Here is an 11189-nt window from a genome sequence, read left to right on the forward strand (position 1 = left end):
GAATGATGTCACGAGAAGTTTGTTCTTAATTTACCTGGACACGGTGCTATGACTAAGAAGTGACAAGACAGAGGTTTTTCCACCGGCATTGCAAACATATGCAGCACACTGTGCAGAGGCAACGCTTTGGGAGGCCGCTCAGCTGCTCTGCGATGGCTCCGCTGGAAGTGCGGTGCATGCGTTTCTACGGGAGGTGGAGGCAGAGGCAGCTGAGGAATTCATGGGAACAGCCTCATTGCTTTTCAGCTTTACCCCTCCTGTTATTCTCCAGACAGGGTTTTAGATCACTTCAGGATCTTGCTCATTGTTCGAAAGAATGTGCCTGGGGCGCCAGGAGCTAAAGCTCCCTAAATGGAATTTCAAACATAATTTCAAAACTTTAAAAGGAATGTAAATTGACTAAACAGAGTCACAACTGTGGAAACAGGGGAGGGAGAAATCAAGCACAGTTCTCATCAATGAGGACCTTTGACTCGCTCACATTTTACATTCTTTCTCTTACCCATGGACACACGTGATTTTTTCAAAGCAGTAACCAGAGCCCACATAAAAACCTGTACATTCTACTCTCTCCCCCCCCCCCCAGATTTATTAAGATATAATCGACACATAACATTGAATAAATAAGGTGTGTATTGTGGTGATTTGGCACATATATGTTGCAGAATGTTCACTGCGATAGGGTTAATTAACATATCCTACACCTCACGTAATTACTTTGTTGTTGTTATGGTGGGAACATTAAAGCTCAACTTTCATAGCAACTGTCAAGTATACAATACAGTCTTGTTAACTGTAGTCATCATACTATACATTTAGATCCCCCCCAACTTCCTCATCTTTACAACTGAAAGTTTGTATCCTTTGAGCAACATCTCCCCATTTCTCCTATATCTCAGCCCCCGGCAACCACCTTCCTACGCTGTTTCTATGAGTTCTGTGTTTTTGATGACAGGTATAAGTGAGATCATACAATATCTATCTGTCTCTGTCTGACTTAGTTCACTTAGCCTAATGCCCTAAAGGTCCACCTATGGTTTCAAAAATGGCAGAATTTTCTTCCTTTTTATGGCTGAATAATATTCCACTGTGTGTATATATGTACATGAATAGATACATAGATGTAGATAGATATAGATATATCTCCTACAATTTTTTAATCTATTCATCCGTCATTAGACATTTCGGTTGAGTCCACGTCTTGGCTGTACTAACACGTGAGTGCAGATGCCTCTCTGCTGGACCATGTGGTAGTTCTAGTTCTAATTTTTTAAAGGAACCCGTATGCTTTTCCATAGTGACTGTACCTGTTTCCATTCTCATCAGCCGTGCACCACGGCTTTCTTTCCTTCACATCCTGGACAGCATTTGTTTTCTCTCTCTCTCTTTTTTTAATAACAGCCACTGTGACGTGTGTGAGACCCTATCACCTTGTGGTTTTGATTTGCATTTCCCCCGTGATTAGTCACGCTGAGCAGGTTTTTGTGTACTTGCTGGCCATTTGTAAGTCTTCTTTGGGAAATTGTCTATTCAAGTCATCTGCTCATTTTTACATTTGTTTGGTTCTTTTTTTTTGTTTTTGTTTTGCTATTGAGTTGTAGGTGTTTCTTATTTATTTTGGATATTAACCTCTCATCAGATGTGTGGTTTGCAAAACTTTCTCCCTTTCAGTAGGTTGCCTTTTCATTTTGTGGACTCTTTCTTCTGCTGTGCAGAAGCTTTTTCATTTGATGTAGTGCCGCTTGTTGAGTTTTGCTTTCGTTGCTTGTGCTTTGCTGTTCCAAGGCACATTTGAGCATAATCACCATTTCGTGTTGTGGGGGGATCTTCATGATGATCACATTTTGTGCAAAGGGAGCCTCTTCAGAAGATATGTAAAACCTCAAGTAAAAAAGACAAATTTCTCTACTCTAAGCACTTCTGACCAAAATCTCCTGAATAGATTTTCCCTCCCCTTTGTAAAAGATCCTCAAAGATAGAGTCCACCAGTCCCTCCATAAGCAATTCTAGTATTGATTCAGTCTAAGACACTCATCCTCAACCCATAGCCGAAATTTATTTCCAGGCAGGGAAAATATGGGTCATGTCTTAGTAATTCATGCCCCAGAGCTCTGTGACTTGACACTGGAGGCAAGTCATATGCTGTTCTATGCTGTGCTAATAGGTCAGTGAAAAAACCCTCTGGGAATTTCTAAGCGTCAGCCCATCTTAATGGTCATTTGGAAGATGTTTTGTGTGTCTGGAATAGTGAGTGCAAGTGACTCCATATACGTGATGAAAATCTAGCCATGCCCACCTTCCTTACTGAGCTACTTTGCCCTATGAATGCCATTTACAAGGATAGTAAGGAAACTAACTAGACTTAGATTGTTGCATAAAACAATTTAAAGGTTTATTTGGCATCTTGCTTTGAAGATCTCTGGACAAAACAGAGAGACAGAAATCTACTGAAAGGAAATATCAAAAAGACCATGATTTCTATGCAGAGAGTACGAAGTTTATTAGAAAACAGACAACATGATTTGGAGTTAGACTAGGGCCTTGAGAAGACAGGGCATTCTTCATCAGTAGTTGGCCTGAAAAGGTGTCTTCAGTGTGTACTGTGAGCTATTTGAAGAGATGAGAAATGGGCTTCTCAAGAAAAGGCATGCTGTTCTGCAGTGAAGCTAAGGGACAGCAGGATGGACCCAGCTCTGGGCAACCCTTTGCGATGAGGCACTGCTCAGCAGCAGCAGGGGTAGGTTCTGCAGGTGCTGCGGCAGGGGGCAGGCTGGCAGCAGGGCGGCCGGCAGCAGGGGGCCTGCACACAGATGGGCTGGCAGCAGGTGGAGGCCCAGCAGCAGGGGCGGCAGACAATGGCCGTGCAGGATGTGGGGCAGCAGGCGATGGGGCGGCAGCAGCCCTGCTGCAGGCCACAGGGGTCACAGCAGATGGGGCGGCGGCAGGGCTCACAGATGGGGCGCGTGCAGCGGGGCACACAGGTCACAGGGCGGCACACGGTGGTCTGGCAGCAGCAGGGGCGGCAGCAGCAGGGGTCGCGGCAGCAGCAGGGCTGGCAGCAGCAGGGCTGGCAGCAGCAGGGCTGGCAGCAGCAGGGTTGGCAGCAGCCTCCCCCACAGCTTGAGCAGGTGGAGCCACAGCAGGAGCCGGTCATGGTGGTGTCTGGGTCTGGGATGGTTGGACTGGTGAGAGGAGTGGGTGTTCTCAGGTGTGAATGTGTTCCTCCCCCTCTGGGCTCTTTATATACCCTGGCCAGGTGCTGATAACCTCCAGGAACAGGGCCATTTCCTTGTTTTTGTTTATTTTTTCTGTGTACTGGCAGGTTAGTAAGTTCTCTAGACCCTTTTTTAGGTGCTCCGGTACTCATAAAAGACTAGTTGTCTTCCCTATTTAATGGAGACTCATTATATTTTGCTATTTATGGTTCAAATATGAACTTAATGACCCTGACTTCAAAGTCTCCAATTGTCTTTGTAATTTAGTGATGTTTATACCAATTGGTGTTTTGATAGCACAGAGTAGCTGTCATGCTTTTAGGTCCCTTAAGCGAGTTGAGTGTCCTTTGCACTGCTGAGCCTCCTGGGCAAATCAAGTTCGGAAGAAGAACACAGAATATTTATAAGTTGTGGTGTGTCAGTAAAAGAAGATTTTTTTCAGTCTACTTTTTGGAGCTACAGGAATGCATCTTAGTAAACGTTTATCACCAATGTTTCTTTTTCTTACCATTTTTTAAAATTTTGGCAAAATACACAACGTAAAATTGACTGTCTTAGCCACTTTGTAGCTATAGTTCTGTGGCATTAAATACATTCATATTATTGTGCAATCATCAGCACCATCCATCTCCAGAACTCTTGCCTCTCTCAAAACTAAAACTCTACCCATTAAGCACTAACTCTCCATGATCCCCTCTCTCTAGGTCCTGGAAACCACCATTGTACTTTCTTTTAAAAAAATTACCTTCTCTTTCCCCCAGACCCAGCCTATGGTAACCACCATTCCATTCTATGAATTTGGCTTTTTTTTTGGTCTTAGATTACATGCTCACTAATTTTCATAATTATATTTTTCCATACCAAGGTGAATTTCATTATCTATAACCTTCACGATAGCCAGTGTCACTGAGTTCTAACTCTGTTCCAAGCATTATGCAAAAGAAATAAAGGTATCACTTTATTCTTTGTAAAAATCCTATGGGGTAGGTATTATTATAGTCCTCATTTTACACATAAAGAACCAGATAAGTGACTTGCCTAAGGTCATACACTTTGCAGCATAGGAACCAATACTTATTCCAAAACCATCTGTGGCAACATCATTTGTAAGCCCAAGAAGAATGGAATTATGGGTATCACATTCCTTGTCATTAAGCAGTGTCTGTTTTATTTAGGGATTTTTAACAGTGAATTTATTTTTTTAAATAGTTGTTATTTGTGAAATGGTTAATTTTTAGAGTCACCTGAAAGGACTCTATGTCTTAGCAGTATCCTCAGGAACTGGGAGAATTATCTCCCACACAGCCTTCTCAAAATTCCAGAACATACCACAAGGAGATGGTAATAAAATTGGACATCATGGAGTGGCCATGGGGCACTATGAACAAAGCCATGGTCAAGGTTGCAGTAGACCAGCATGACCAAATCCCCAGGTAGTGATCCCAGCCAGAGGGGGTCTCCAACCTGCCTTGTTCATGCCCCAGCACCTCTTGCTCCACCGTCTCCCTTGGTCCTATGCTTGAGTTTCTTCCTGCCTACAGAACCAACTATGATATTCAATGTCTCAGACTTTTGAAGCCTATTGGAGAATCCTGTCACTCAGCAATTTTGTAGCTTTAGCCTCTGGGTTTGCTTGGTTCTGACCTTTTGCTTTACAATGAAATCGGCTCCAGGTGTGTGGTTGGAGGCTCCAGTTTACGTCTCTTTCTACCAGCACAGTCTCCTGCAGCTTGCCCGGACCTCCACCAGCCACTGTGGCTGACCAGGGCATGGCGTTACTGTGGAAGCAACACAATCCAATAGTAATGATGAGTTTGGGAGAAAACGAAGCATTCTGTAGCTGAGAGAATATTGTAAGATGAGGAAGTCTCTAGAAGGCTAACAAGAAAAATTCTGGGATGGAGGAAACCAGATGAAATTAGAGAATTTTAAAAAATGGTGGTCAAGAACATGTAGAAAGAAATTGGACCTGGGAGTCTATCTATTGGTAAACTATTCAACACTTAGTAAAGAGAAAGCTCCATATGCACGTACTGACAATATTAAGCTTTTAATAAAATGGAATACCTGTTGAGAAACTTTTACCATATTTCAAGAAAAATACATTTCCTCATGAGATGGCTTGTTGTATTATTGTAAGAACGCACGTGTTGAGCGTGAGGAGATAGTCAAAATGGGATAAGCCTCTCTCTTCCAACTCATAGAACTTTTTCAATGATTCAACAAATAATTTCTGATTATATACTATATGCCAAATACTGTGCAAGTCAGTGGGAATTCAGTAGTGAGCAAAGTCAATTAAGATCCAGGCCTTCACAAAGCTTATCTTGCCAGACTGTCCTCGCTGGACAGGTAGATATGCCCAAGCATACAGGTAGCATGTGCCAAAAAGCTCTTATAGATCAGATGTTGGGAACTCAATGCATATTTCTCAGGAAAACAATAATAGTTTCCTGGCCAGCCTAAACGTTTTTACAACAACAACATATCCAATGTGGATTTATGTTATCACCATTTCAACTGCATTAGCATTGTTTTTAATGGTACAGTTACTTGGAGTTCTAAACTGAAATGGTACCAATGAAGGTACATTTCTCTGTCTACACAGCAGCAGTGACTCCACTGAAATTTAAATTGGCCATAGTGGTCTGGTGGGAGCCATGGGAAAAGCTGGGATATGGTCTTTCCAGCATAGGCATTTGGTTGTTAGGGATTCCCAGGTACCTGTTGACTTTAATCACTGTAGAGTTTCTAAATTAGAGAACAAATGGGGTTCTGATTTAGGCTTCCTTCCCTTTACCACATGTGCTGATGACTCATGAGTCAAGTTCATGATCAGAGAGACCAGCTGAAGTCTCTCCATTTCCTCAGCATCACCACAAAACCTGTAGCTTGAAATACGAAGGTACTTAACATAACCTTAACATGTTCTGATTATTTGAATTGCTATTAAAATTACAGACCTTGTACTGGAATTGTTCCTAAAGCTAAAAAATGACTATGGAGCATCCTTCTTCCTTTGCCTCTTCTGATCCTGCATTTCATAACTTAAGCTAAAAATGAGCTTTTGAAGATTAACAAGCAATAAAGAGAAACACATTTGCTTCCCAGAAGTAAAATTTTATTATTTTACCATGCAAAACCCCAGCATAAATGTAATCTTATCCTGGAAAAAGAACCCATCTTGAAATAGTAGAGGCGTGATGATGATGATGTCAGTAGGGTAGGGTTTCATTCAAGAGGAACTTTGATCTTTGTTTACTCATTTTTTCAAGCCAGGGACTTAAATGATGAAAGTTGGAGTTTTTCTAAAGATTCTCAAGGAGGGCCAGGATGAGCTGCATAATTATGTGGAAAACAGATAGTTACTGTTGAGTTAGTTGTTGAAGAGCAGATAAGTTGCGAATGCCCTATCTCTCATCAGATCCATTGGGGTGGGAAGAGTTAGTACGTTTCTGAGCACTTGGCATGTTTCCTGCCGGGCTGCTCAGCAGCAGCAGGGGTAGGTCCTGCAGGTGCTGCGGCAGGGGGCAGGCTGGCAGCAGGGCGGCCGGCAGCAGGGGGCCTGCACACAGATGGGCTGGCAGCAGGTGGAGGCCCAGCAGCAGGGGCGGCAGACAATGGCCGTGCAGGATGTGGGGCAGCAGGTGATGGGACAGCAGCAACCCTCCTGCACGCCACAAGGGTCACAGCAGATACGATGACGGCAGAACACGGCTGTGCAAGATATGGGGCAGCAGGCGATGGGCTGGCAGCAGCCCTGCTGCAGGCCACAGGGGTCACAGCAGATGGGCCGGCGGCAGGGCTCACAGATGGGGCGCGTGCAGCGGGGCACACAGGTCACAGGGCGGCACACGGTGGTCTGGCAGCAGCAGGGGCGGCAGCAGCAGGGGTCGCGGCAGCAGCAGGGCTGGCAGCAGCAGGGCTGGCAGCAGCCTCCCCCACAGCTTGAGCAGGTGGAGCCACAGCAGGAGCCGGTCATGGTGGTGTCTGGGTCTGGGATGGTTGGACTGGTGAGAGGAGTGGGTGTTCTCAGGTGTGAATGTCTTCCTCTCCATCAAGGCCTTTTATATACTCTGGCCAGGATCCTATAACCCCCAGGACACAAGGTCATTTCCTAAAGCTGTGGTTGACCATTGAAATGAGAACTCAAGATTGGTGAATTTAGTTGCTGAGGCAGCAATTCCAACATCACTGAAGGATGCTTTCCTTTCTCCCTGCTTTTCCCCTTGAAATGAATACTTGATGATTTATATCTTCAGAAAAATTACTCATTGAATAGCCAGTTTTCCCAGACCATGTGACAAGTTGAAGAATCCTCTCATTCACCAGCCATGACTGAGTGTGAGACTATAATGGTCACAGGCCTGATTTCTTGTAATGAAGCAATAATTTCTTTTTAAAAAGCCACAAAAAACCTACAATGGCTCATAAAAGGAGATGTGCACCACTTCTGCTATGCAAAGAATGGTGCAGTGCTTCTGTAAAACAACCCATTTCGTCTCCTCGTTTATATGGAAACAACCACCAAACCACAGAGTGATGTTGTTACGGGCCATTAGAGTTGGCCTGTTACTCATAGTGACTGGGAGACACTTGCTATCTAAACAGTGCCGTACTATGTGGGGGGTGGAGAGGGAAAGGAAAGAAAAATAGGTTCTAAGAAGTTTCTGATCATACAATCACACATTTTAGGAAGGCAGGACAAAGGCAGATAAAGCAATTGAAGGGGAAGAATTTTCCATGGGACAATAAGGCCAGACTAAATGTGGATTTTATTGACACTGTGCCTGAGTATGGTCTTAGAAATAAAATTTAAATTGAGGTATTTCTTGCCTTCTAGGTGTGACATAGGCACGTGTTTCGAGTTCTTCAAAATATATTGAAAATATTTATAAAGGAATCAATTATATTTCTGTAATAGATGCATAGGTTTGTTGGCTGAGGGTTTTGGTTCCTTACGAAGAACTAAGTTGGGTTTCTGAAAAAGGCATGGGGAATTCAGTCGCCTGATGACTGATAAGATAGCTTTGTCTGTTTTAGCTACAGCTAAGAAAAATGGGGGTATAGAAAATAAATTTATAGTTGGAAGGTAGGTTAAAGATAACATGGTCCAAGGGTTGCTGATGGCTGTCAGACCGAATCTGTCTACAAAGTATGTTTTGTTTGGTAAAATAATTTTTTAATACACTCTTCGGTCCACCAGAGTCCCAGTCTTTGAAGGCCTTTGACTTTGTGGACCATCGTAGTCCATCACAGTTTTTGGAAGGCCAGATCTGTGAAATGATTTCTTAGAGTCACACAGACAAAAGAGTAGCAAAATTTTAGCAATACCGCAGGTCTTTCGGGTGTAAACACTGGTGGTTGACTCCTAGTCTTTTCCAAACCCTGAGCCACTTCAAAGTAGTGGACATGTACTAGTAGTTATCAAAAATTCTAGCCCATCCAGTGGAATAAAATAAAAACTTGCTTGATTTGTGGTTTAGCATTTTGTTATTTGGCTTAGAATATATACAGAGATCCAAATATTGGGAATGGGGATATATCTGTTATTTTATTCACTGCTTTTTTTTTTTTAACTAACAAAAAAGACATAGTACTAAGAAATCTTGTGTTTTAAAATTACAGACTGTCAGAAACTTTGCTGTCTGAAGTCACCTCTGCAAGGAGGGAATATCCCACCCACTGCTGCCTTGCCAGGGTCTTAGTCGCCTTAACACAGAGAAGCAGCCTCCGTATCCAGCCCAGAGGCAGAGCTTCAGGTAAGAGATCTTCAGACACGACATTCCCAGTTATCTTAGCTGTACAGTATCCGAAGAAAGAGGGCTCTCAAGTCCTTGTCACAGGTCGGTCCTGATGTTAATCCTTTTGCACAAAGCCCTGTTGTGCTTCAGGCCGAGCAAAACATCATTTCATGTAATTTCACCTCAATCCACGATTTCTCAAAATCCTGCAGAAACCTTTTCTCTCCCTCTGTCTGGTGGTGTCCTAAGCTGTGTGGCTTTCTTGGCTGTAGCGCATTAATGGGTGTAAGCTTGTGGGACAAGAGATGTGGCTTCATCACGTGGCTATTTTGTGCCATATCATTCCAATGACAGGTTCTGCAAAAGCATAATTACCAGAGTGGGAGCAAGCAAGTGTTAACGACGGTGGTGATCAATCGCAGGATTTTTGTGGTTGGATCGATGAAGGATGGAGTGCTGATGACTTTTTGCGATGCGGAACCATGCCCTCGTCTTAGTAGCTTCATAAGCTGTGTTTCAGTAGGAACTAGTTTGGGGGCCACTGGATGTTAGGGAATGTTTAAAGTTCTGAAAACAGAATATGCATTCCTTGTTCTCCAAAATGATCTTCAGTAAAATATCCTCCAATCATCAGAGTTAGAAATGGGGATGGGGAAGATTAATGGGAAGGGCTGGGAGGAGAATGGGGAAGACAAGGAAGGATTCAGATCCCTCCTCCACCAGCTAGCAATTGTGTGACTTAGAGCTGGAACTTACACCCTGCCAGCCCCCGTTTCCTCACCTGTGGATGCTAAGAGTCTTCGTTAGCCAGGTTTATTATAAAACCCACAAACGTGAAAGAAGAGAGGAATATCATTAATTGAGAAGAGAAAATATTTTAGTTGGAAAAGACAGAAAACTCTAGATGATCAGGGAACTGGTGGGATTTGTTTCTGGAATTTAAAAAAGAAGTATTTCTTCTAAGCGGTTTCGGTATTAATCTGCCTAAATCCAGGAAGACTAAGCCAGGTTTCCTTTTGGAGTCTCATTGCTTTGAATTGTTTAATTCCTTGGGTGGTTTAGGGTGAGGGGAGAAGTCTGTCAGATGCATTACTTTCCCTGATGCTAAACCCCTACTCATAAAGCCTGCAATCTGGGGCTCTTTCCTGTGGACTGTAGGTCAACTTTTAAAGAGCTCTTTCATTGCAAGACAGTCTCAATCTGATGATGAAGTTTTAGCCTTTTTTGTTATATCTATTAGGAAACTTGTTTCTGCCAGTGGATGTGGACTATCCTGGAAATTTAAAAGCTTTTCCTGAATCTTTTCCCACTGTCAGTGATATGAAATGTAATAAATAGCACACCTTTAGAGCCCATCTGATGCTCCAGTGGGCGACAGGGAATATAAATGAATGGTACTGGGTGCTTAGCGTGTGCCAGGCAGTTTACATACCTAAGAGTCATCTAACTTTCCCAGCAATTTACACTGACGACTGTTAATGTTCCCGTTTTGCAGGTGAGGAAACCTGAGGGTGAGGAAAGTTTAGTTATATGGATGCTGAAGTTTTAGCTTTAAGTATATATCTACCCTTTAGAATTCTCATAATAAAGACAATTCCCTTCTAATTTAGCTCGATTCAACACGTAGAAATTAATTGCCAACTCTTTTCTAAGCATTGAGCTCAGTACTGGGAGCCAGAATGAAGAAACTGTGGTTTGTCCTTGGAGGGAGAGAAATAGGTCATCTCCATGCAGTGTCTGATGGGGAGAGAAGCACAGGCTCACAGGGTGCTGTTGGCTTATGTTAGGGTACCTAGCCCAGCCTGTGTGTGCGTGTGTGCGTGCGTGTGCGTGCGTGTGTGTGTGTGTGGCCCAGGGGTTAGGACAGGACGACTGGAGAACATGAGTTGAACTTGGAAATGACTTGGGCTTAGGTAAGGGAAGAAGGTGAAGGGAAGGGGCAGGTGAAAGGACATTCCAGAAAAATGAAAGAACACAGTAAAAGCAAAGACAAATGGAACTGCAGGGCATGTGTCCGTTACTGCGAGAAGTTTCGTGTTGCTTTAGTGAAACTTAGTGGGGAGTGTTGAGACATGAACCTGGAGATGTGGGCAAAGGACAGGCCACGGGGGACCCGATGTGCATAGACGTCCTACCCACGTGGGCAGCCCGAGCACTGCCTGGCCGCCCCGTGCCCCTGCTCAGGACTCACCCCGGGTTCCCAGCACCTCTCTCTCTCCCTCTCCTGCCT

At 43.7% G+C, this 11189-nt stretch overlaps 2 protein-coding genes across 2 annotated transcripts; both read right to left on the minus strand.

Moving 5' to 3' along the window:
- Positions 1–2722: 2722 nt before the first annotated feature.
- Positions 2723–3154, minus strand: LOC308568413 (uncharacterized protein; the record flags this gene model as incomplete). The annotated part of the gene is made up of 1 exon (XM_081161344.1): positions 2723–3154. The coding sequence occupies one exon, from the start codon at positions 3152–3154 to the stop codon at positions 2723–2725; it is 432 nt and encodes a 143-aa protein (XP_081017470.1).
- A 3548-nt stretch (positions 3155–6702) lies between these two features.
- On the minus strand, positions 6703–7197 carry LOC308568797 (keratin-associated protein 2-2-like; the record flags this gene model as incomplete). Its single annotated transcript, XM_081162007.1, has 1 exon — positions 6703–7197. One exon carries the CDS (start codon positions 7195–7197, stop codon positions 6703–6705), a length of 495 nt encoding a protein of 164 aa, XP_081018133.1.
- Between the last annotated feature and the right edge of the window lie 3992 nt (positions 7198–11189).

The sequence above is a fragment of the Miniopterus schreibersii genome (genome assembly GCF_964146895.1).
Source record: "Miniopterus schreibersii genome assembly, chromosome: 16".
NCBI lineage: Eukaryota > Metazoa > Chordata > Mammalia > Chiroptera > Miniopteridae > Miniopterus > Miniopterus schreibersii.